At 42.5% G+C, this 27,934-nt stretch overlaps 1 protein-coding gene across 7 annotated transcripts in view; it reads right to left on the reverse strand.

The window, feature by feature from the left end:
- The window catches only part of PSD3 (pleckstrin and Sec7 domain containing 3), a 489,705-nt gene that overhangs the window by 65,621 nt on the left and 396,150 nt on the right, over positions 1-27,934 (reverse strand). For all 7 annotated transcript variants that reach the window (XM_018041858.1, XM_018041861.1, XM_018041859.1 and 4 more), the window contains one exon: positions 2,661-2,731. In XM_018041858.1, the coding sequence (XP_017897347.1) occupies positions 2,661-2,731 (71 nt within the window). The remainder of the gene's footprint in view (positions 1-2,660; positions 2,732-27,934) is intronic.

A 27,934-nucleotide genomic window follows, 5' to 3' on the forward strand; every position in this document is an offset into this window, starting at 1 on the left:
TTTAAATACAGAAAACTCTAAAGATTCTACAAAAGAACTGTTATAAATAAGAAATGAATTCAATGAAGTTGTAGGATACAAAAAACAATTGTACTTCTGTAAACTAACAATGAACAATGTGAAAAGGAAGTTAAGAAAATAATTCCATTTATAACAGCATCAAAAATAATCAAATACTTTAGGAATAAACATAATGAAGGAAGTGAAAAACTTAGACAATAAAAGATACAAAACAGTGTTGAGAGAATATAAAGACAAAAATAAATGGAAAGACATCCCATGTTCATGGATTGGAAGACTGAATATTGTCAAAATGCCTATACTATCCAAAGTCATCTACAGATTCAATGCAATCCTTATCAAAATCCCAATGGCAGTTTTTGAAGAAACTGCAAAATTTACATTAACATTGATATGGAGCTATAAAGGATCCTAAATACTCAGTTTTGAGAAAGAAAAACAAATTTAGAATCTTCATACTCCCTGACTTCAAAACATATTACAAAGCTATAATAATAAAAACTTATGGTAGTGGTATAAAGCCATTCATGTAGGCCACTGTAACAGAATAGAGATTCCAGAAACAATGCCATCAACTGATCTTCCAAAGGGTCCCAAAAGCACACCAAGGAGAAAAGAGAGTCTATTCAACAAACAGTCCCAGGAAAACTGGGTATCCATGTGAAAAAGAATGCAAGTTCATCCTTAACACACACCACACACAACAGGGAACTCGTCGTGAACTTAAATGCTTAATACCTTAAGAAACTCCTGGAAGACAACACGGGAAAAGTTTCTTGGCATTGATATTGGCAATGATTTCTGGTATATGACCCCAAAACAACGGGCAACAAAAGCAAAAATAGAGAAAAGGAGCACATAGAACTAAAAACCTTCTGTACAACTAACCCTAACCCTAAACCCTAGCCCTAAGCCCAACCCTAACCCTAATTAGGGAAACAAATGAGAGAGTGAAAAGGCCACCTATGGAATGGGAGAAAATGCCTGAAAACCATATATATGATACAGAATTAATGTTCAAAATATGTAAGGAATTCCTATGACTCAATAACAAAAAACCAAATGACCTGATTAAAAAATGGTCAAAGGATCTGAACAGACAACACATATATGGTCAACAGGGATATGAAAACAATGCTCAACCCCACTAATCATTAGGATTAGTGTAAATCACGATCAAGTATCCTTTCACACTCGTCAGGATAGCCATTGTTAAACAAAGTGTTTTAAAAATAACACATGTTGAAATGCATGTGGAGAAACTGCAACTCCTGGGCATCGCTGGTGTAAATTTAAAATGGCTCAACTGCTACAGAAAACGGCACAGAGGTTCCTAGAAACATTTAAAGTAGGGCTACCATCCGACCCAGAAACTCCACTTCTGGGAACTGAAATCAGGATCTTAAGGAGACATCTGTACACCATGGTCTCTGAAGCACTGCTCACAGTAACCGAGAGGTGGGAACAACATAAACAGCTACAGACGATGTACAGAAAAAGGAGAGGAAGTGAGCAACGGAACGCTGCTCGTCGCAAAAAAGAGGAAAATCCCGTCACATGCCGGCTGGACATTAAGGACGTTGTGTTAGGGGAAATCAGCCAGTCATGGATGAATACAGCTTGGTGCTACTTACGTAAAGCATCTGAGGGAGTCAAACTTACAGAATGGAGAGTAGAACAGTGGCTGCCAGGGGCCATTCATTGGTGGTGTTTGTCAGGCAAGACGGAAAATGCCTAGAGACCTACTGCGCGACACGGTGCTTATAAAGTTAAGAACACTGCACTATTAACTTAAAATTTGATTGAGGGAGATCTCATGTTATGTTTTTTTAAATCACATTAAAAAGAAAAAATATTTCCTAACAGTCACCACTGAGGGCAGTATTCTCACACTTCTGAGCCTCCCTTCACTGCGGAGCTAGAGTCCGGCTGGGCCCTGGGAGGGGATGCACCTTCTCTGGGTCAAGACTCGACTTCCCCACCTCCACACACAGAACTAGCAAGGATGGGCTCCAGGGACTATCCTGTAGAGGCCAGAACATGCCAATTGGATACCAAACTAACTTCCAGATCTGGGGACTAGCAGAAAGGATCCTGCCAGGAAATGGTCTGGTCAAACACTTACCCAGGTAAGTGGAATACGCTTGCACTGTTAAATATCAGGGCTTGAATGAAAATGTGTTTCTCGATTTAGGTAGGATCCAAACGAAGATAAATAACTAAATAGGGATGTAAGGGATATAATTTCATATTATAAATATCCATTGAAACAAGTGTTAGCACAATCTGTACCTGAACAGACAATATGAAGTCTAACGTATCAACTTATATTCAGCATTTCTAATTGAATGTATTAGAACACAGCTCATCCATTTCCTCTGATCACACACACTCATATATACATGTATATAATCTTTTATATTTATAAAATGTAATATATACACATATAAATAAATAATTTCCAAAACAACTTTTTTCACCAGAAACAAAAAAAATCTACAAAACAGTTTAGACATCAATTAAACAGTCTTTCTGTTTGATGTGGCCTCTTTGTACAAAGTGAGCATTTTCTAGGCAACTTGTCTAAATCTCACTCCATTAAGCTCTGTGGGCTTCCTTTCGTACGTCTCTACTTTTACCTTTTGCAGGTAAAGCACTGTTCCCTTTAGTACAGCATAAAAGGTCTTCCATCCTCGCTTGCCTCTTGGAGCTAGAAAAGGAAAACAAATGGGAAAATTTAATTTGACAGAAATTTGCATTTTAGAAAGAGAACCTGAAACATCAATGTGGTAACTGTTCTCCAACGCTCCTGGTTTATTTGCTACCGAGACTAACATGGCTCAGTGGTGAAGAATTCGTCTGCAATGCAGGAGCTGCAGGAGACTCAGGTTTGAGCTCCGGGTTGGGAAGATCCCCTGGAGAAAGAGATGGCAACCCACTTCAGTATTCTTGCCCAGAAAATTCCGTGGACAGAGGAGCCTGTCGGGCTGCAGTCCACAGGGTCCCAAAGAGCCAGACACAACTGTAGTGACTTAGCGTCCATGCACGAAACTAATAATAACTAAAATTTTCTTGAGCCTCATTGTGTAACAGGCAGTATTATTTTATTTAATCCTCACAATAGCCCTGTGAGGTAGGTACTATTATTCTTGTCTTTCTATGAAACTGAAGCACAGAGAAGTAACCTGCTCATGATCACATGACTAGGAAGAGAAGTAGGAATCTGAACCCAGGCAGTAAGGCTCTGCGGTTCGTGCTCCGGTAGAGATAACTTAACGACTGGGAAAGCAAGTGGCATGTTGGAAACACATGTTAATCTAAGGGCTCATGAACCAGCGCCTTCAAGGCTTCATCAGAGTTTCTGAGCCATAAGAAGAAAGTCTCAGAATACAAAAGGACTCCTCCTGGCCTTTCTCCCACACATCCACCAGCCCAATTGTAACTTTAATTATTACTCCTGTGGTAACCTGTAAGACCTCTCCAGCAGGTGCTGCCACACTATAACATGGTTTTGTTTTGTGGGTTGTTTTTTTTTTTTTGTCTAAATGTCTCTGAGTAGGCTGTGAATAACCTGAGAACAAGATCCTTTATCTTCAGAATTCACAGAACCTAGTATAATGCAAGGCAGACATGAGGCACCTTTATAAAAATTCTCCAAGCGAATTTTCTTCCAGAAGTCCTTACAATCCCCATCTTTGTATTTTCCTGGAGTATAAAGTAGAATTTCTGTATTGACTTACATAAAACTTTACAGATTATCCTAAAGTAAAAGCACAGATTAGCAAAACAGTTTACTATTTATTCTTAATCTTAATAAAATTAAAATCTGTAACCAGAAAAGGTTACTACCTTTTCTCTAAGGTTATTACATTTCTCTAAACGTGTCTACTCAACATGCAGGAAGGGTATTTATTCTTATTCTGTTATCAAATATTTGACTGCCTTTAACCTTGATGGTGAATAAATCAGAAAGCGCATTATTTTCAACCATATCTTTTAAATGTCCTTTGACTGAAGAAACCTTAAGCTTGGAAACCAGGTGAACAGCCACCTACAGAATACAGGTGCTCCTGCCAATACCATACTGAGATATCCACCTGGCAAAATTTAAAAAAAAAAAAAAAAGGACTCAAAACATCCGCTCTGCAGGTTTCCAGGGGAAATTAAAAAAAAAAAAAAACATCCCATATGTCTCCACCATGTAAGGTTTAAAAATGTGCACTCAAAAATAAATGATCAAAAAATGTATACCATAATCTTCTTTATAAAGGAAAGAGTGGCTACTATAAAGAAAGCCACAGATCACTCTACGTATACATGAAGTAACGGCTGGGTGCACTGTTAACAGACGTCAGGTTCTGACCCGGGCCGTGTGAGAGCAGTGCACCCGGAAGTGGCCGCCGGTTGCAGGAGCTGCTGCAGTGCAGGAGAGAGGCGGCTGGTGTGCTGGGCCGTTGGGCTGGAAGGCCGACCAGCTGGTCCACGGCCCTTGTCTCAGACCTCTCCTCTCACCCACCAGCCCTCACTTGATCACTCCTGACCAGTCCCCCAGCCTCTCAGGACCTCAGCCGCTTCATTTTAAAATGCGGATAATTCATATAACTTAAAATAAAACACTGGCTTAATGCTGGAAAAGAACTCAGACAAACCCTTCTGTTTTCTACAGGAAGAATGGAGGGCCTGGATTTGAAAGGCTGTTCCCAAAGCCCTAAAACTAATTTAGTGGCATTTTGAGATTCCTTCCATTCAAAGATTTACAAATCAATTTTTCTGCTTTTCAGGTAGAAATCTATTAATCTGTTACTAAGGTTGTTGCCCTAGAATCAGACCTCTGCCCCTCCCCTCAAATGGAAACCAACTCTTCTCATCTAAGTTTCAGGAGGAGGCTCCAAAGACAAAAATCAGAACTGGGTAGAACCAAGTAAACCCAAGATGGTGGAAGATTTGACTTCCAGTGACTTTGAGCCATATTAGCTAAATGACACACCCACCGGCGCCAGGACAGTTGACAATCACCATGACAACAACTGCAATTAGAAAAGACCCTGATGCTGGGAAAGACTGAAGGCAGGAGGAGAAGGGTCAACAGAGGACGAGATGGTTGGATGGCATCAGCGACTCAATGGACGTGAATTTGAGCAAGCTCTGGAAGGTGGTGATGGACAGGGAAGCCTGGCGTGCTGCAGTCCATGGGGTCGCAAAGAGCTGGACACGACTGAAAGACTTAACAGCAACAACTGTTGCAAAGCCCTTACAAGGACAGAAAAGGAGGGCTGCATCAGGTTGGGATACAAACCACACCCCTGTTTATGAATACTCCTCCCTCTCTTTCCAGTCTTACCTTTAACCTCGACTCTCCTGTATACATCGTATCTGCCTGAATGGGGTTGAGAAGTTGGTTTGCTAGCCAAGTTCTGGCTTCTTTCCATTCTTTGGCCATTGAATAAAGCCTGTGCTGTCCCAACAGCTGTCCTAACGTCCTAACGGCTGTGCGAACCCAAGCAGATAAAGAACCTCTTTGATGGAGACAAGGAGTCTCCATCTGGGTTAGGACCCAGTGTGGGTCTAGCGCACCAGTTTGGTTCCAAATTCATGTACCTGCTCACGAAAACTTTTAACAGGTCTTCACCGTTACCACACTAAGCCGATCAGAAATGGATCCCAGCTAAACTGCGATCTAAAGTCACCTGGGGGTGACAGATGCTAAGTCAGGGAGCAGTAACCCTGTGTTCCATGCTCTACTTGTCCAGTACCCACAGAGGTTTAAAACTTAACCCTGTTTTTGGTCAGTTATAACTTAGTTGTTCAGTCCACACCACAATGCTAAGAATAAGACACTATTATTATTTCCATTTTACAGTTGGAACAGTATGGGTGCAAATGGGTGGAATTCAGGGAAGAAAGGGGCCACGGTGCACGAGATCAGGCTGGAAAGGCTTAGAAGCAGCCTCAGTGGCCCTGATTGTAAAGCCACACACACACACACACACACACACACGCACAGAGTGTGGCTATGGCTTTAAATCCTCACAAGGAGCACTGTTCCTCAAGATGATGACCGCAAAAGAGTTAAATCTGATGTCACAACACACATATCATTAAGTGCAGAAGGCTGGGGAAAGAGTCGTAACTCATTTTGGAACAAACATGGTGGGAGGAATGAGTGGGTTACTGGCTCGGCCCTGGATGAATCCTACTGATGGACTCCAACACCAGGACAGTCGGCAGATGTATTTTAACAAATAGTTGGGTGCCTACTGTGAAAAGGTGTGTGCTGAACTTGATCAAAAGATACTTTGTGCACTAGTCTATGCTTTCAAGGCTATTTTTAACATGCATACTTGGAGTCCAAAGACCGCTTTCCTTCTCGAAAATAAGAGGATCGTGGCATATTTTAACTCTCATCAACTGCCTCCAGCCTAACATGAAAACAGGGTCTATTGCTTTTGTTTAAGGCTACCTTAATAGACACTTTCCACGAATGGGCACCGTCTCTTTGGATTTCCCCTCACGTTTACTGTTACCTTCATCTGTTACTTCTGTATCTCGGGTTGGTTTTGGAGGCCATTTTCACCCACCTCTTGGAATCTACACTTAGAAGTTCTTTTAGTGAGAGTCTTTTGGTGGTAAATATTTTTTATTTTTCATATAAACATGTCTTTCTTTCATTAAAAATTGTAGGTGGACAATTAACTTTTCCTATGAGGATATTACTTTCTGTCACGTGTAGGTTCAGCTTGCTTGGGCTTCCCATTTATCATCTCCAAACACTTGCAGTGACCATATGTTGAACACAGTCTCTCCACTGTCTCCTATATTGAAACTTCTGCTACGCTGACTTTGCAGTCTATCCCGTCGGCAGCTTCCCACTCCCAATCCTTCTGTCCTCTGTACTACAAGCTGCGGGTTTCACCTCCAGTCCTCCTGGAGCACCCAGACCCAAAGGTGCCCTGAGGGCTCAGCCGCCCCAGGGGTAGCTCACTTGCTAGATCTGCATTCATTCCCGCCTTGTTGTTACTGGCTCATCTACTGGTTTAAAAGGTGTTTAAAAATGTTTCAATCACTTTGAGATGTTTTACAATGCACGAGTTTTGGAATTCTTAGGCCATCATATCAGCAAAGGACTTTCTAGTTCTTTATTTAAAGAATTTATTCACAAACTTTATAATCTAGAATTCATTTGTAGCAGGATAAGGAGATAAGGTTCGTGACATTGTACAGGAGACAGGGATCAAGACCATCCCCATGGAAAAGAAATGCAAAAAAAGCAAAATGGCTGTCTGGGGAGGCCTTACAAATAGTTGTGAAAAGAAGAGAAGTGAAAAGCAAAGGAGAAAAGGAAAGATATAAGCATCTGAATGCAGAGTTCCAAAGAATAGCAAGGAGATAAAAGAAAGCCTTCCTCAGCAATCAATGCAAAGAAATAGAGCAAAACAACAGAATGGGAAAGACTGGAGATCTCTTCAAGAAAATTAGAGATACCAAGGGAACATTTCATGCAAAGATGCGCTCGATAAAGGATAGAAATGGTATGGACCTAACAGAAGCAGAAGATATTAAGAAGAGGTGGCAAGAATACACAGAAGAACTGTACAAAAAAGATCTGCATGACCAAGATAATCATGATGATGTGATCACTCACCTAGAGCCAGACATCCTGGAATGTGAAGTCAAGTGGGCCTTAGAAAGCATCACTATGAACAAAGCAAGTGGAGGTGATGGAATTCCAGTTGAGCTATTTCAAATCCTAAAAGGTGAGGCTGTGAAAGTGCTGCACTCAATGTGCCAGCAAATTTGGAAAACTCAGCAGTGGCCACAAGCCTGGAAAAGGTCAGTTTTCATTACAATCCCGAAGAAAGGCAATGCCAAAGAATGCTCAAACTACCGCACAATTGCATTCATCTCACATGCTAGGAAAGTAATGCTCAAAATTCTCCAAGCCGGGCTTCAGCAATACGTGAACCGTGAACTTCCAGATGTTCAAGCTGGTTTTAGAAAAGGCAGAGGAACCAGAGATCAAATTGCCAACATCCGCTGGATCACTGAAAAAGCAAGAGAGTTCCAGGAAAACATCTATTTCTGTTTTATTGACTATGCCAAAGCCTTTGACTGTGTGGATCACAATAAACTGTGGAAAATTCTGAAAGAGATGGGAATACCAGACCACCTGACCTGCCTCTTGAGAAACCTATATGCAGGTCAGGAAACAACAGTTAGAACTGGACATGGAACAACTGACTGGTTCCAAATAGGAAAAGGAGTATGTCAAGGCTGTATACTGTCACCCTGCTTCTTTAACTTATATGCAGAGTACATCATGAGAAACGCTGGCCTAGAAGAAGCACAAGCTGGAATCAAGATTGCCAGGAGAAATATCAATAACCTCAGATATGCAGATGACACCACTCTTATGGCAGAAAGTGAAGAAGAACTAAAAAGCCTCTTGATGAAAGTGAAAGAAGAGAGTGAAAAAATTGGCTTAAAGCTCAACATTCAGAAAATGAAGACCATGGCATCTGGTCTCATCACTTCATGGGAAATAGATGGGGAAACAGTGGAAACAGTGTCAGACTTTATTTTTGGGGGCTCCAAAATCACTGCAGATGGTGATTGCAGCCATGAAATTAAAAGACACTTATTCCTTGGAAGGAAAGTTATGACCAACCTAGACAGCATATTCAAAAGCAGAGACATTACTTTGCCAACAAAGGTCTGTCTAGTCAAGGCTATGGTTTTTCCAGTGGTCATGTATGGATGTGAGAGTTGGACTGTGAAGAAAGCTGAGCGCCGATAAATGGATGCTTTTGAACTGTGGTGCTGAAGAAGACTCTTGAGAGTCCCTTGGACTGCAAGGAGATCCAACCAGTCCATTCTAAAGGAGATCAGCCCTGGGTGTTCTTTGGAAGGACTGATACCGAAGCTGAAACTCCAATATCTTGGCCACCTCATGTGAAGAGTTGACTCAATGGAAAAGACCCTGATGCTGGGAGGGAATGGGGGCAGGAGGAGAAGGGGCCAACAGAGGATGAGATGGCTGGATGGCATCACCGACTTGATGGACATGAGTTTGAGTGAACTCCAGGAGTTGGTGATGGACAGGGAGGCCTGGCGTGCTGCGATTCATGGGGTTGCAAAGAGTCGGATACAACTGAGCGACTGAACTGAACTGAACTGAAGGAGATAAGAGGTGCAGACCGGATGAGCGATACTAGAACACGGAACACCAGTGAGGAGGCTACTATAACCACCCACACGAGAGAAAAAGCCCACAGTGTGGATAGAGGTGCACAGTCAAGACGAAGAGCTGGACAGGGAGAGGCGGCGGCAGTGATAACTCAGCAGCCACACCACGTGCTCTGAGCACAGGGCAAGCACTGTAGATGCCCTATTCAATCCAAACAATCCTTTCAGTTAGGTTTCCCTGCTTCTATTTTACATTGTGGTTTCCATTAACTACATTTGCAGTTCTGAGAGGAGGAAGCTACCAAGCGGGCTACCTGTGTTTGGATTTCAAAGCAGCCAATTAGCGCAGTTTAGACAAGAAAGTATGCTCTATGGATACATTCAGGGGAAACTTCTGGTGGCAATCCTTTGCAAGGTCGGGGCTGCTACCCCAGTTAAATAAACACAGTGGGCAGGGACCGAGAAGACAGGACGGGGGTGGGGGTGGGGGGCGAGTCAGGTGTGTCCTCTGGTCTCACGGACGCCTTACAGCATCCGGGCTCACCACGATGAAGCTCGGACCGGAGGCAGGGCCCTGCGTCTGCTCTGGACGCTACTGGCTCAGCACTCTGCAGAGCGGTAACGGCTGCAGCAGCAGTGAGAGCAGCGGCTGACGTTGTTGAGAACACGACTGTTTTAAGCACTGCTCCAAAACTGGATGTGTGGGAAAACGGTCCAAAACTGAAGCCCACGGCTACATATTCTTCATTTCGCAGACATGGACTCTGAGATTTCACTAACTTGTAGCACTAGGTGCCCCAGTGCCCTGCTCACTTTTACTCTGGTTTGTGTGCAGGGAAAGACGGGTCAAACCAGACTCAGCAACAGCGACTCGATTAATGCTGAGATACAGGGGTGATATTCAAATTAATACAAGAAACAAAAAAGTCAACAGGCCTCTGATTATTCTACATCTCTCTCTTTCTCTCTCTCTCTCTCTCTCACACACACACACACACACACACACACACACGCACACACTACTGCAAAAGAGAAACTGGCAGTTGCTCCAAACCTAAGTGGTAGTGGAACTATCATTAAATCTTCAGCATTATAAACCAGTTCTTCTTAATGTCCTGATCTCATCTCTATTATATATTTGAAGAAGTCTTCTTGGAAATACAAAGTACAGTGAACAATATTTTGGCTTCAGTTATTACCAGTGATCTTTAAAAACCAGTTAAATGTACAATTCAGAATGAAAGCACAGCTGTCACCATTTTTTTCATGAAGAGGAAGGTATGAAATACTCCCAAGCAATGAAATATTCAGTGAAGATTAATGATGGTAGATAGTTATTTGTTTTTCATGTATTTTTATATTATGTATTATTTATGTATTTATGTATTTTTATTTATTGTTTTATTTTATTAATTCACCAAAAGGTGTAAGCTTCATGCAGAGGTTTTATCTGCATGCTGTTCTCTAATTTCTTCTGAGCTCAACTGGGAGCAGATTGCGCTTAAGATCTTACTGTTCCATTGTTTCTATTTTCATCAGAATCTCGGCCTGTTTTTGACCACTCCTCACTGCGGGTTCCCCGACTACCTACTTTTTTCTTTTCTTCAAGTTTAATATCAGACAGACTTAAGAAGCATAGAAAGACATAGTAGGTACAGTTCTTTTCTTTTAATACAGTTAACCTTTCTTTCCTGTCTGTTGGCTTGAAAAATGTTCTTCCATTGCCCTAGTAAAATGACAAAAATATCATTTTTCCCCCAAATAGTAGAGGAGGTCAGTAAGCCATATCCACATTGATGAGAAAGAATTCCTTAAGTTATGGCTTGAAGGATAACAATGCAGGCCCTGCCAGGCTAGGACACAAGGGAAATTTAAGGACGTAACAATTTCACGTAAAATATTTTTAATTTCCGTATGGCAATAGAGAAATACATTTAAAATATAGGGAGGGAGGGGATGTATGTATAATCATGGCCGATTTGCATTGCTGCGCTTCCCGGGTGGCTCAGTGGCAAAGAACACACCTGCAGTGCAGGAGACGCGGGAGACTCAAGTTCAATCCCTGGGTCAGGAAGATCCCCTGGAGGAGGGCGTGGCAACCCACTCTAGTATTCTTGCCTGGGAAATCCCATGGGCAGAGAAGCCTGGTGGGCTACAGTCCAAGCAGTCAAAAAGAGTCAGACACAACTGGACTGACTGCACACATGGAAGAAACTGAGACAACATTGTAAAAATTAAAAAAAAAATAAAGTTTATACATACATATATTTATATATACACACACATATATATGATGGCATACCAATGAGGCCATTCCAAAATAAATCTAGTACCTTGCTGAACTTGGAGACAAAGACATGCTCAGTAAAAGCCTTTCTACACTGTACAACTGGGACACATCTGTATGAGATTTGAAAAAGGTACACGACATTTCTAAAGTTTCATTCCCTAGTGACTATCTGAAAACTGGGCAGAATTCTTAGAGTATCTTTCTTACGGCATGAAGAGATATGCTACCTTGGCAGGAAGCAAGCTGACACAGAGTTCTGCTCTACGTCACTGAGGCAGCTGGAGGTCCACCCAGGCAGGGCTGGGGGTGGGATTTGCTTTCCATGATGGGTGTGCAAAGGATTTAGATAAATTCAGGGATGACAGCCCTCCCTACAAACCATTATGTGAAGTTAAGGGTAATCCTTTTATGTTAATCCCTAATTTCCCTTCATAAAATATCCTCAGGCACCACCATAAGAAGTACTGTTTATGTGTTCAGTCAGTTACTTTAATCGCTCCGTCATGTCTGGCTCTTTGCGACCCCATGGACTGCAGCACGCAAGGCTTCCCTGTACATCAGCAACTCCTAGAGCTTGCTCAAACTCATGTCCATCGAGTCAGTGATGCCATCCAGCCATCTCATCCTCTGTCATCCCCTTCTCCTCCCACCTTCAATCTTTCCCAGCATCAGGGTCTTTTCCAATGAATCAGGTATGCATAGCAGGTGGGCAAAGTATTGGAGCTTCAGCTTCAGCATCAGTCCTCCAGTGAATACTCAAGACTGATTACCTTTAGGATGGACTGGTTGGATCTCCTTGTAGTCCAAGGGACTTTCAAGAGTTTTCTCCAAATCCACAGTTCAAAAGCATCAATTCTTCAGTGCTCAGCTGGTCTTCCCTGATAGCTTAGTTGGTAAAGAATCGGCCAGCAATTCAGGAGCCCCCAGTTCGATTTCTAGGTTGGGAAGATCCCTGGAGAAGGGATAGACTACCCACTCCAGTATTCTTGGGCTCCCGTGGTAGCTCAGCTGGTAAAGAATCTGCCCATAATGCGGGAGACCTGGGTTTGATCCCTGAGTTGGGAAGATCCCCTGGAGAAGGGAAAGGCTACCCACTCCAGTCTTCTGACCTGGAAAATTCCATGGACCATATAGTCCATGGGGTCACAAAGAGTCAGACATGACTGAGTGACTTTCACTTCACTTCAGCTTTCTTTATGATCCAACTCTCACAGGACTCTTACCTAGAATATCCCATGGAGGGAAGAACCTGGTAGGCTGCAGTCCATGGGGTCACAAAGAGTTGGACACCACTGAGTACTTTCACTTTCACTCACATCCATACATGACTACTGGAAAAACCATAGCTTTGACTAGACGGACCTTTGTCGGCAAAGTAATGTCTCTGCTTTTTAATATGCTGTCTAGGTTTATCATAGCTTTGCTTCCAAGGAGAAAGTGTCTTTTAATTTCATGGCTGCAGTCACCATCTGTGGTGATTTTGGAGCCCAAGAAAATAAAGTCTGTCACTTAATTTTTCTGAGTGTGTGTTAGTCGCTCAGTCGTGTCTGGCTCTTTGCAACCCCATGTACTATAGCCCACCACGCTCCTCTATCCATGGGATTCTCCAGGCAAGAATACTGGAGTGGGTTGCCAGTTCCTTCTCCAACCACAAGAAGTATTATTAAATCTTAACTGAGTAACTCAGACACTCAGATTTCTACTTAAAGCATTGAGTCCCAGCCATGCACAACAGAAGTTACCTTTGGGAGAAAACTCACACTATTAAGCAAGTGATAGTGTTAATTATCCCCAGGTTTATAACAGAGTGGTAGAAATAAAACAGTACTATTACTATCTTATATTTCTAAATAATTTACCTTTGAAACATTTAAGGCAATTTACACATTTCAAAAATATCAGTTAATCTTTATCATCTTTCTTTACGACTGAGAGCTGTTGTATGCCATCAACTCTATTTTATAGAAGGGAAAACTGGGGCAGCCTTAAAGGAACAAGAAGTATAACAGATACCTATGGTTTTTCCATGAAAAAATATCTCCTTTTCATAACAGAAACAGGTTTATGTGATTGGTAGAGAACAGAACCTGAAACACAAGAACTGGAAGAATAGGCTCCTCCCAGGATGCCCCTGGCAGGCTGAGGTTGACTCTGGATGTTATTCTGTTCCTTTAAGAAGTCAAGACTCTTACCCTAAATCGATCTTTCTGGAATGGCAGTAAGTACTTTGGACCGAGAGCCTGGAAACCCGGATTTTGTTCACACCCTTATGTCTACTGTTTCTCTGATTTTCAACAAGTTGCCTAACATCTCTGGTTATACAATCTAAAATGACACCATAACACACCATAATTACTTTATGATGTTGTTCATTAAGGTTATTAAGACACAAGCCCTACCCCTAAAGAGTTCACCTTATCAGTGAAACTTAATATAACATGATAAGCCATATAAACCAAATGGTAGCAGGGCACTAACCCCAAAAAATCACCACGGGGGTTTGCAGCAGGTAAAGAGGGGAGGAAGCCACTGATTCTACAAGTGAGTAGGACTGAGGAGTCAGAGAAGGCTTTAAGTGAGGATTTAGTTTTTAGCAAGACTTTGAAGGGGAAAAACGAGGAGTTTTCTTTTGACCTCCACCTTCTCTACAGTACCTTTGGACTAAGACACTGAATCAAAGCATAGATCTCAATTACATAAGTCTCATAACACTGCTCACCACCATCCTTTATCAGGATGACCTCTGGACAAAAGCCAGCACAACATTTTTCACAGAGAGAACATAGTTGAAATTCTGATTTCACCTGAGTGACTGTGGGCAGGTCAAGGTCAGTCTCTCCACACGTCACTTACTGCCTCGGTAAAATAATAATAAACTGATACCTACTTCATAAGGGTTTTCTGAAAATTAGATGAGTTAATGTATGTGAATCTTTCTAAAGTATATATTTTTATTGTTAGGGATAATGTCTGCTAAAAGAAAATGCACCCAATTTCTATGCTAAAACACAGAGACTTAATTTTTTAAAATATCTTTCATGTATTCAGAAATTTTTCTTTGTTAGAATCAGTATTTTGAGAAGAAATCCTCTGCCCCAGACATTACTGACACATTTTTAATAGAAAAGGGTACCCTTTCACCCCTAATTTAATTGGGGGAGGATGGAGAGCAGCACATTCATTAGCATAGCCGTGGTTTCTGTTTTGTCCCAGGTCCTGTCCTGTCTTGACACTGGAGACATCAAACATGGATGCCAACAGTGAAAGTGAACAATGGCAGGAGGGACAAAAGCTGGTGGAGGAGTTTTACCCAAGTGTTAATAAAAAGCTGTAAAAATGCACAGACCCCACTTACAAACAAACACCTTCCCTGCTTGGCCAGGAGATGGCTTCCCTGATCCCTAGAGGCACAGGGAGGGCGTGAGGGTCTCAGGCTGATGAGCGCGGAGAAGAGGGCAGGACTTAAAAGCGTGCATCCTCAGGAGCCAGCGGTTACCGGAAAGGCAGCAGGCAGCAAAGACAGAAAGGACTCGGAACACAGTTATGTTTCCAGGACAAACACACACTAGAGTCACATACACTGTTTTAGGATTTTGATGGATGAATGACACCTCCCATTTCCTCCAGCTGCTCCAGGTACTAGACCCTTTGCCTCAGTCAGGTCTCTGCTCAGACGTCACCTCCCCAGAGCCTCCCCACGCGCGCTGCAGTTTGCGGCTGCTCACTTCCTCCACTGTCTCCCCATCTTGGCTTTACTGTCCTCTCGGTCACTCAACAGTCGCCTGAAATACCACTATCGATGTTTACCACTGAGTTCCCCTTATACTACCTCCAAGCAAGCACTTGCAGTGGGACCAAGCAAGTGGGTCTCCAGGCAAGTGCTTTGATTTGTTACTGTGTCCAGAGAGAAGATTAAAAGCTCAAAAAAGACGAAGCAGAGAATCAGACGTCCTAAACAGACACGTAGGTGATGCAACTCAACAAAAATTAATGAAACATCTGATTTTCAGGTATATAATAATTCGGTATCTGCCTAAATCGCAAAATGATGACTACTATAAGGCTTATCGTTTATCACCATACACTGCTGTTTTCTCTTGCGATGAAGATTTTTAAGGTCTACCCTCTCAGGAACTTTCAAATATGTAATACAATGCTATTAACTATAGTCACCATGCTCACAATTCTTATAAACTGGAGGAAGATGCTGGAGAACTTGCTATTTTTAATAAATAGTTGGCCATCTTAAAAAGTTGGCCAATAGCAAAATGTCACTGAAGTTCAATAACTTCATTATATGTGAAAGGTATGAACACCAAACTCCAAGAAATATCAAGCATACTGTTTTTTTTAACAATGTTGTACACAATTTACAGAACTCATTTATTAAATGTATTTAAACCAATGTACTAAAATAAAATGTATCTTAAAAGCAAGGAATAAAACTTCCATATGACCCAGCAATCCCACTTTTGGGCATATACCCTGAGAAAACCATAAAAAAGACATGTCTACATCAATGTTTATAGCAGCACTAGTTATAACAGCTAGGGCATGGAAGCAACCTAGATGTCCTTTGATAGATGAATGGATAAAGAAGCTGTGGTATATGTATACAATGGAATATCACTCAGCCATGGAAAGCAACGAATGTGAGTCAGTTGAACTGAGGTGGATGAACCTAGAGCCTGTTATATAGAGTGAATTAAGTCAGAAAGAGGAAACAAATATCATACATTAACACATACACATGGAATCTAGGAAAATGGTACTGCTGCTGCTGCTGCTGCTAAGTCACTTCAATCGTGTCCGACTCTGTGCGACCCCACAGAAGGCAGCTCACCAGGCTCTGCTTCCCCTGGGATTCTCCAGGGAAGAACACTGGAGTGGGTTGCCATTTCCTTCTCCAATGCATGAAAGTGAAAGGTGAAAGTGAAGTCGCTCAGTCGTGTCCGACCCTCAGCGACCCCATGGACTGCAGCCCACCAGGCTCCTCCGCCCATGGGATTTTCCAGGCAAGAGTACTGGAGTGGGGTGCCATTGCCTTCTCTGGAAAATGGTACTGATGAACCTAATTTGCAGGACAGAACTAGAGAGGCAGATATAGGGAACAGACTTATGGACACGGCCAGGGAAGGAGAGTGTGGGATGCATCGAGAGAGTAGCACTGATATATACATATTACCGTAAGTAAAACAGATGGTGGGAAGCTTCTATACCACACAGGGAGCTCGACCTGGAGCCCCATGACAACCTAGAGGGACAGGAAGCAGGTGGGAGGGAGACTCAAGAGGAAGGGATATGTTATACTTGTAGTTGATTTACACTGATGTATGGCAGAAACTAACGCAACAGTGTAAAGCAATTATCCAATGAAAATAAATTTTAAAAACTGATAAAGAGATAAAATAAAATGTAAGGGTAAATTATCACAGCCCATCTGAGGAGCACAGATAACTGCAGAATCAGAGAAGCTTGAATCTGGCTCACCAGGTGACACCAAATCAAGTTTCTTCAACTTCACAAGCACCTTCTGACAAGGAAACTTCACAGTCAAAGATTCTGCTGAGAGTGCATCTCTAGAAGTAGAATTAAAACAGGCTACTGTAATGATAAAACAGCCCAAGTCCCATTGGCACCCTGAAAGTGCCCCTGGGCAAAAGCTACTGCAGGTCAGACAAAAAGAATTCCCAGTGGCACGGAAGAGCGGCCTGCAGAGTCTGTTCTCAGGGTGACAGCAGCCTGATGTTCTCCCCACTTGACAGCCTCGGGAGTTACTGCCAGCTCCTCTTTCTGAAATGCGGTCCCTGGCCACCCGTAGAGACCGTGACACAGAGGCCAGCTAACAGCCCTCTGCACGGACTGCATCTGAAGTGATGCCGCCAGTGTTTAGCTCTCAGCTCTTCCATGTCAGGCCAACCTCCTCCATTCGATTAGACTGCCAGTGCTTGGAAGAGCTCCCCCGATCCCCACTTTACTCTACACGGGCAACAGGACCGCATTCCAACAAGGACTGCAACAAGCAGCCTAAGTGCTGTTAAAACAACCTGCAACATTTATCAACTCACTCCACCCGCAACTTACTTATGCTAAGAGGTTTTAAAGGGAGGTTTCATACCCACCACCTTATCATAAGTGATCTTTAAAAAAGACAACAGGCCCCAAATGGAGTCACCTGCGCTCAGCCCACCTCACCAGACCAAGGCTTATTAATGCAACCTCTCCCAAGGAATGGTCTTCGCCACCTAGTCTGGACGCTTCTTGTCAGCACCGACAGGAAATCTGCTACAGAGGCCCTTTCCACCCCCCAAAGGAACATGAGGTGACCACCATCCCCTCGTCCCTTCCCTCCTGCCTAGAAAAGCCTTCCGTTTTATACAGCTCCTCCGAGCTCCTCTCTGCTGGCAAGGCGGAATGCTGCCCAGCTGACCGATGGTTTAATAAAGCCAATTATACCTATAAATTTGTTTCATTGTATTTTTGTTATTGAACAGTCATTGTTTTTTTACTGATAATCATTCTATGTGTTTGTTGTACCTTCTCCAATTTGTCTTTGTTTAACAAACATTTTTCTGTATTTCAGACATCAGTATATTTCATTAAGCTTTTAAATATTCTATTGTTTAATGTTATATTTTAAGTAACAAATGTTTAACATAAAATATCGATTATTCCTGATAACTAAGTTACATCTGTCCAGTGTCAATAACAAAAATTTTTTGTTGGTTATCTATTTTATTTTCTTCCAGTTATACATATTATGGAATATTGAGCAGTGTTCCCCGTGCCATACAGTAGGTCCTTGTTGGTTACCTATTTTAAATATAGCCATGTGTGCACATCTATCCCAAACTCCCAATCTATCCCTTCCCACTAGCCTGCTCCCCTAGTACTCGTAAGTTCATTCTCTAAGTCTGGGAGTCTGTTTCTGCTTTGTAAGTAGTTCATTCATATGATATCGCTTACATGCAGAATCTACTACTGCCATTCTAATTCAACCTATTCTCATTAATGGCAAAAAAATTTTTAAGTGAATAAGGAAAATAACAGAAATACACACACACACAGAAAAATATATATAAAATCATTAGTCTAAACATCAGAGAGAACAGTTTGGTATATAAGCTTCTAATCATTTTACTATGTACACACTTGCCACAAAACTATGATATCATACTTGTTTCCTTTAAACACTACTTCTTATATAATCACATGTCATTTAAAAACTGATTCCAAGAGTGACTCTATATAGCTCTTGGTGGTCATTAAGCTGTTTACAAGATACTGATTAAAAGATGCTTACTCCTTGGAAGGAAAGTTACAACCAACCTAGATAGCATATTCAAAAGCAGAGACATTACTCTGCCAACAAAGGTCCATCTAGTCAAGGCTATGGTTTTTCCAGTGGTCATGCATGGATGTGAGAGTTGGACTGTGATGAAAGCTGAGCGCCAAAGAATTGATGCTTTTGAACTGTGGTGTTGGAGAAGACTCTTGAGAGTCCCTTGGACTGCAAGGAGATCCAACCAGTCCATCCTAAAGGAGATCAGTCCTTGATGTTCTTTGTAAGGAATGATGCTAAAGCTGAAACTCCAGTACTTTGGCCACCTCATGAGAAGGGTTGACTCATTGGAAAAGACTCTGATGCTGGGAGGGATTGGGGGCAGGAGGAGAAGGGGACAACAGAGGATGAGATGGCTGGATGGCATCACTGACTTGATGGATGTGTTTGAGTGAACTCCGGGAGATGGTGATGGACAGGGAGGCCTGGCGTGCTGCAATTCATGGGGTCGCAAAGAGTCAGACACGACTGAGCAACTGAACTGAACTGAAGATACTGATGGTGCTGCTGCTGCTAATATTCTGTCCCTAAAATAAGAATTAAGTTATTAGGGACTTCCCTGGTGGTCCAGTGGTTAAGAATCCAGCTGCCCATGCAGTGGAGCTGGGTTCGATCCCTGGTCTGGGAAGATCCCACATGCCGCAGAGCAACCAAGTCTGTGCACCACAACTGCTGAGCCCTTTCTCCACAGTCCACAGGCTGCGACTACCGACTACCGAAGCCCACGCACCTGAAGCCCACTCTCGGCAACAAGACCAACCACCGCGCTGAGAAGCCTGCAGGCAGCAACGGAGACCCAGCACAGCCAAAACAAATAAACAAAAATTTAAAAATTAAGATCTTAAATAACACTTAAGTTCGTTCTGTGTGCCAGACATTGAGCATCTTTACAGGGGGTCATTCCCACTGTGAGGTTTCTGCATGATCCAATGCCCTCCCTGGAATATTCTTACACAAGCTCTCTCTGTCCAAAGATGTATGGACTTCCTTTTGTCGTTAGCTGAATGACACCTGCTCAGATATACCCCCTTCCTCTCCATAAATTATTCCCCGTCAAGAGTGAATGCACTGGCACACAGCTGGTGCACGAAAGAATTTCTAAAATGAATCAATGATCTATCTAGTTTCAAAGCTCAAATTCTTAATTCTGTACTATCCAGTGATAAAATTTTTGTACATAAATTTCTATCACCATAAATATTTCCTTGAGGAAATCAGTATTGTACCTTTAATTTCAAATTTTCATCAGGCTGGTGAGGAATTTAATAAACTACGATATAGAAACACAGAGACTCCAAGATTATTTCCTTCTTTCTCCTAAATGTCAACTATACTGAAACTATAAACAGGATGAATCAACAGTACACACAGAATAATTTCTAAAAATCAGATGTAATGAAGACTGCATTCTTTCAGAAAGAAATATTCAGATTCCAAACAGATTTTTTTTGGTGCTGAAAGATTACAGTTTCTATTCCACAGCCCTTGTCAAAAGCACTGCTTCTGAGAATGGTGGGTAACCTGTTTTAATCAACTTTATTGCAGGAAAGAGTGGATTGTAAAGGAAGGACAAGACCCATGAAATGGAGCTTAAAAACCGAAACCTTATTCTTTTAGTCTAAATGCAGAACTGTGAAGAGGCACTCCTCATTGAAAACAGATAAAACGTCCCCAGAACTAGACTGCTGCCAAACTCCTGTAGGGCACGCGAACGGCTGCCTTTATGGCACTGCCGTGTCCCCATGCCAAAGCGCACCACAGAACAGCCCCGCTGCACGGCAAAGTGGCGAGGGCGGGGCGCCTTAGCCTGGTTCTAAAATAATTGCTTTGCACTGTCTCCACTTCAAGAGTCTTTCTCTAACAGGAGGAGACGCTCTCTTCTGGGGGAAAAAAAAAAATCCCACTTTTATTAGCTCTTAATTATAGTGTCGCTGTTCCCAATGTTACACAATAGCAAAGATCTCTGCCTGTATTGCCATTATCAACTCTATTTTCAGTATGGGTGACTCAGAATAATGTCTGCTTCCTCAAATTTGACGTGTGGGACTGAATTTTCAAAACCTTCGCTGACAGGCAATGTGCAAATCCCTCTAAAGTGGGTGAAACCCCCTAACCTTCTCAAGACACTTTCCAGCACTCCTTAGATCCGAAGCACTCAAAATGAGATTTTAAAATGTGAAACAAATATGGCTCCCACACTCTTAAAAAGCAATGAACATTTCCATATTTCAAATAGAAACAAATCTCAGATGGGTAAAATCACTGAAGAATCTGTACTGGAAATGTATTTAAAATATTTCAAAATTATTAAAGTGATAGGTCCACATAATTAGCCACTTTTAATTCACTTCTCCCAACTCTGCCAATCCATTTTCCAAAAGGAACCACTTTTTAACATTTACTGTGTCTCAGGGTATAATGCAGGAGATGCAGGTTCTATCCCTGGGTCGGGAAGATCCCCTGGAAGAGGGCATGGCAACCCACTCCAGTATTCTTGCCTGGAGAATCCCATGGACAGGGGAGCCTGGTGGGCTACAGTCCATAGTGTCCCAAACAGCTGGACACGACTGAGCGACTAACACAGGGTAGTTAATTTGCACCATGCCCTTAAACAGTGTGCTAACAGATTGCAAAATTCCCTGTTGCTCTTTTGCTGAGAGAGATGAGGCTTCAGCACATGTGACTGCTCCACCCCACCTGCCCAGTGCATGTCTATGGCTTCTATTTGCATCACGGTGTTGCCCCTTAGAGAAACGGCAACCCACTCCAGTATTTTTGCCTGGAGAATATGGACAGAGTAGCCTGGTAGGTTGCAGTCTGGGGAAGCAAGAGTCGGACATGACTTAGCGACTAAACCACCATGTGTCGCCCCAGCAGTTTCAAGCACGTGCATTATTTCCTATGTCCTGGGTCTTAGGCAGCCTGTTTCTACTTCTTTCTAAGAGCAGCATGATGTGTAGAATTGTGTGTGTAACTCTATCTATACATGTAACTATATATATATGCAGTCATGCATAGAAACTATTTCTGTAAATGTAATTTATACCTTTTTCCTCTTGATCTGTTATAGGCTTAGATAAATGAATAAAACTATTTGATTATGTTAAAAAAAAACTAAGTAGCATGATGGTTCTCTTCCTGTGTCCCTTGGGTTCTCTGATCTCTGCTTTCATATCCCAAATTCTTCCATCTGCATCTCACAGCGTTAAGGTGACTCTCACAGGGTTAAGGGAAACCATATTCACATCCCATTGTATAAAGGCTCTTCCAATTTTATTTATTATTGCCAACTGTCTTCCAAAGTGGGGAGACCACTGACACTCACATTGCTCTAAAATGCTTGCCAACATTTGGTATCGTTCCTCTTTCAAATTCTGGCCAATGTGACATTTGTGAAAAGATTTCTCACTGGTGTAATTAAATCTTTTGCATCTCTCAATGTGAAAAATCAACACAATCTTACTACTGTGTTGAAGGTTTAAAGTGTTACACTGGTGAATACTAATTTGGGGGTTTGGGTTTTATAATTGTTATTTTTCCTGAACAAGTTTCAAGAAAAATACCAATTGTTTCTAAACTTCCCATTCAATCAGATATGCTATAAAGTTTTAAAAATTTTATGATGGAACATTAAGAGGTCAGAAGGTTGTCTGGAGCAATAAACACACGCGTACCAAACGTTGAAGAAATATCGTGACAGCTGAATTGCTGTATACGCCTCGTTGATTGCATGTTCTTCCCCTTGCCAGAACAAATTTCTGTATACGAATGTAGTCCCATTAAAAACCGTGCTGTGTTGCATGCTTTAGGATGTTACCATCTGTACACATTTCTCTGCAAGTTAAAATTTTCATTAAACATTACCTTTTGTGAGAGTCATTCACGTTAAAAATCGTAACTCTAGTTATTTGCTTTTCACAGTTACATAGGTTTCTATTACATAAATATATGAAACCCTTCCAAGGTTTCAAGGGCCATTTATGTTGTTTTATTTTGAGCTATTGTAAGGTTGCTATGAACAATCCCTTTCATGTAAAACAACAAGAGTTTCTGTAAATACACACTTTGGACGGGATTAACTGAGACACGGATGTAAATTCTTCCAACTTTATTTATTATTGCCAACTGTCTTCCAAAGTGAGGAGGCTATCAATACTCACATTGCTCTAAAATGCTTGCCAACATTTGGTATATTACTCTTCCAAATTCTGGCCAATGTGACATGTGAGATGATGTCTCACTGCATGTTTAATCTGAGGATCCTTGGCGATCTGAGGATTATTGGTAAGGCTGAGGATCTCTTCATACATTTACGTATGCCATGCTAAGCCACTGCAGTCATGCCCTACTCTCTGCGACCCCATGGACTGTGGCCCGCCAGGCCCCTCTGCCCATGGGATTCTCCAGGCAAGAATGCTGGAGTGCATTGCCATTCCCTTCTCCCGGGGATCTTCCCGACCCAGGGACTGAACCCGGGTCTCCTGCACTGCAGGTGGATTCTTTACTGCCTGAGTCACTCTAACAATATATCCTTTTCACTGTTTCTGTTTCTCTAAATCTTAAGAGAGCTTTCTCGGAACCCTCCTACATGGTAAGTGGGAATGTAAATCGGTACAGTCACTATGGAGAACAGTATGCTGCTGCTGCTGCTAAGTTGCTTTAGTGGTGTCTGACTCTGTGCGACCCCATAGACGGCAGCCCACCAGGCTCCGCCGTCCCTGGGATTCTCCAGGCAAGAACACTGGAGTAGGTTGCCATGTCCTTGTCCAATGCATGAAAGTGAAAAGTGAAAGTGAAGTCACTCAGTCGTGTCCGACTCTTTGAGACCCCATGGACTGCAGCCCACCAGGCTCCTCTGTCCATGAGATTTTCCAGGCAAGGGTACTGGAGTGGGTTGCCATTGCCTTCTCTAGGAGAACAGTATAGAGGTTCCTTAAAAAACTAAAAGCAGAGCTACCTTATGACCCTGCAATCCCACTCCTGGGCATATACCCAGAGAAAAACAGGATCTGAAAGGATACGTGTACCCCAGTGTTCATTGCAGCTCTGTTTACAATAGCCAGGACATGAAAGCAACCTAAATGTCCATCAACAGATCCACGGATAAAGAAGATGTGGTCCACAGACACTGCAATATTACTCAGCTATTAAGAGAGCATTATTTACCTAAAGGTCATGAAGATGTTTACATTTTGCTCTAAACATTTTGGATTTTGTCTCTCAAATGTTTACCTTTGATCTATCTGAAACTGATTTTTACAGTTGGGCTGAGGTGGGGGAACATACTCAGAAGCACATACACCCCACAGCCCCCATCCACACCCACCTGCATTCCATACGCACACACTCACCATACACACCTCATCCCTTCCACACACAACCACATGCCCCCACAGCACACACATCACCCAGTCACCTACCACACTTACACACACCCTCAGCACCGTTTGCTGAAACACTTCCGTAGTCTTCAAATGATCTCACTCACTGCCTCTATTTCATGACCACGTTACCGTAAACACTAACACAGCTACTTCTGGACCCTCCTATCTGCTCCACTGTCCTCTGGGTATCTCGTCATCTGGGAGAAGGTCAGCACGGTCCAGCTGCACTTCTCAATTCTGAACATCTTATGCGGTATCTTAGCTAACAATATACGTCTTTAAAAATTTGTGCTGTGGGGTCTAGATTGTAATGACCTGTATGGTATGTATTGTACACCTAAAGGGAAGCGCCTAAGTGGAGAGAGGCTATATGTAAGATAGTCTTTGTATGTGTATAGTTTAAGGCGCTTGAGGAGTGTTTAATTCACGGAGGAAAAAAAGTTCATCTCTTGCACCTCTACTGATGTAGAGTGTGGCGCTTATTTCTCGCCATGCTGACACTGAGGTGGGAGCACAGTGCTAGGCAGGGCCTCTGCCCCTCTGTCTGCCCCTGTCCCTGCAGGCGGCGCCAGTCTCAGTGGGAGGTGGGGGGCAGGGGAGGTGGTCCACGATGTCGGAAGACTCGGGGGCCAGAGAAGCAGTGACTGTGTGTGAGGAGGCCTGGCACGATGGGACGGGGACTTGTGGAAAGGATGGCCAGCCAGAAAATGCAGATAAATCCACACAACTCAATTTACCAAACAGTGCCGGGTTGCCCCAATAAAAGGCATGCTTAGACCCTGCTGGCCCCAGGCTGAGACCTCTAGTCACCTAAATACATGCCCCGGTCCTGATGGCACAGACATGGAGAACTTGAATGTTTTCTAGGCATATGTTCTCATGGGCACTGCTTTTAATAATGTGCCATAGTTAGTTTGGTATAATCAGATTTTAGTTCTACCAGATTTCCTGACATTCGATAGCTTTGGCTAATAAATTTAAGATGAATTTCCTCCTTAGTAAAATGGGGATAATAGTAGTAATACCTGCTTCATAGGGTGAAGATTAAATGAAGTGCTTAGGAAAAAGCACTAATATTGAGTAATCACTTGATTATCTTTCTTAATTCATCATCATTTAGCACATTCATATTTAGAGTACCTTGTTTCCATTTTTTTTGATTTCCACAGATATCTTGCATTGGTTAATAAAACTAAGAGCATGTATAGAACTTTATTTTTCATTCTGCTTGACAAAATCCAGAAGATACACTTTGCTTTCTAAACCTGACTGTTCAAAGCTTGCCCTCAGTGTCAGATTTAATGGGTCTGGTGAACACATATACTTCTATGAGACAGAACATTTGCTTTTAATCATGATTTGTTTCCTGGACAAATTTCTGAGCTAAGCATATTTTTAAAGTGAAAGTGAAAGCATGTCTTTAAAAGACTAAATAAATAAGAGGAAAGAAAATCTCCAAGTTTAAAAAAAAAATGTTTATATGAGAAATTGAAATACTCTGACAAATTTAGTACTTTAGAATAAATTTTAAAAATGAAAGAAATAAATCTTGAGTTGGACAGGTGGTCCTTTACAGACAAGTTAACCAAGGTTTTAATCTTTCCACAGGCTTTTGACCCAAACCTTCACTTATGGAAAACTTTCACCAGAGCACCCACCCAGGCATACACATACGCATAGATGCAGCGGAGTCCTGAGGCAGGAGGCAGACGGGCACCCCTCGGCGTGAAGCAACGGGACACTCATTCCCTATTGACCACTCCAAAATGAGAACAGCAGGACAACTAAAGGAGGAGGCTGCGCCCTGCCCAGACCCACGTATTTCTCATTCCTGAAGTCAGGAGGTCTCCTCAACCACATGTGCGCAGAAAAGCTCCTTGGAGGTCAAAGGGAGTGATGTCAACTAACGAAAGTTACCTGTACTCCCTTGCGGTAGAAACCATCTTGGCTAAGAGATGTATGTGCACACAGGGAAGGATCCTGATAACACACCAAACACGGACTGTGAGCCGGGCACATCAGAATGATGGGCCAAAGGAAAACCGAAAGAAACGCCCCATGTAAGTGACTTAAACTGCTACGAGGGTGCAACTAAGGGACGCTCGCTCCAAGTCTGCCTGTCTGTCCATCCAGACGTACCGGACTCTTTCCTCTTAATAACTACTTCACTGGCTTCACTACTTTCTGTCTTTGTGGAAATTCTTTTGTGCAAAGCCGAAGGGCCAGCGCCCTTGTCACTGACTACTGGTCTAGCGGCTGGGATCTGGGGCTTTCACTGCTGTGATCTGGCCCCTGTCTGTGGCTGGGAACCCAAGCCCTGCTCCAAGGACGTTACAGGCCACCTGAGATGGCTACAGTGAATATGATGAATCCACATAAGTTTCTGCAGACTTAGCAGAATAATGTGCCCAAGAGGCATCACTATGCAAACTTCTCAAAAATTATTCAGCTCTTCCCTTCCAGGAAAGCTCCACTACTGCTTTTCACTCTTCTAAGATATCAGAAATGCAAGGGATGTGTTTTAAAACGCAGTAGATATGAGTAATACAAAACGTATTTTAAATCTGCTTATGGTGACCAGCTCTCAAAACAGAAGGATGCGTTCAGAAGTGGGTCAGGCGATGGTGTGGTAAGCCATCCAGGAGCGAGATTAACCAGTTAAAGCAGATATGACTGGAAGTCCAATAAAAGGGATGAGGGGTGGGGAGGTTATGGAAGAGATTAGCTGGGAAGAAGACAAATCCCATTCTGGCACTCCACATAAACACCTGATCACACTTAAACACCTAGAATTCCTTGTCACTTTCTCAATTCAGTTAAATACTAGGCCTTGAGGACTGAGGCAACTAGGAAGAAATTTCTTAACAACAGGGATCAATAATCAGGGTAGTTGTAGCTGTATGCTCATTAAAGACTAACCACTGCAGAAACTACACCATAGCAACTAGAAAACAGAACAATATATATAAAACAATAGTTTTCAAACACCGTACACTAGGCAGATTTGAACTGAAAGGAGAGAAATTTGAAGAGAGAGGAACAACTAAGGTAAGCCCAGATTCCTGCTTGGAGGAGGTGTCTTAACTAAGATCCAGCAGTAAAGAGGGTGCCTGGAGCTGTGTGCTGAGTTGATGAGCTGAAGAGGAAGTTTGGTGGGGCTGAGGTGGCTGTAATTTATGGAGCAGAGACAGAGAGACAAAGAGAGAGAGACAGCTGCACAGAGACACAGCTCTGAAGATCTGTGGAGGAATCCCAGGATCTTGGCCGGAGCACTGATCTGAACACTCATGAAAAGAAATGGACCGATGCATCACAGATAAGGAGTAGAATGAGTAGTTTTAAGAGCTCACACAGGGCTAAGAACAGTCTATATTCTCATCAGACAGACTGGAAAGACTTTACTACACCAGGGCATTGAAGAGAGTCTAAAGAAGAGTAATAATGCTTCAGTAATGCTTGAGAAACCTGTATGCAGGTCAGGAAGCAACAGTTAGAACTGGACATGGAACAACAGACTGGTTCCAAATAGGAAAAGGAGCACGTCAAGGCTGTATACTGCCACCCTGCTTATTTAACTTCTATGCAGAGTACATCATGAGAAACGCTGGGCTGGAAGAAGCACAAGCTGGAATCAAGATTGCCAGGAGAAATATTAATAACTTAGATATGCAGATGATACCACCCTTATGGCAGAAAGTGAAGAGGAACTCAAAA

This window comes from Capra hircus, chromosome 27 (assembly GCF_001704415.2).
Source record: "Capra hircus breed San Clemente chromosome 27, ASM170441v1, whole genome shotgun sequence".
In the NCBI taxonomy this organism is placed as follows: domain Eukaryota; kingdom Metazoa; phylum Chordata; class Mammalia; order Artiodactyla; family Bovidae; genus Capra; species Capra hircus.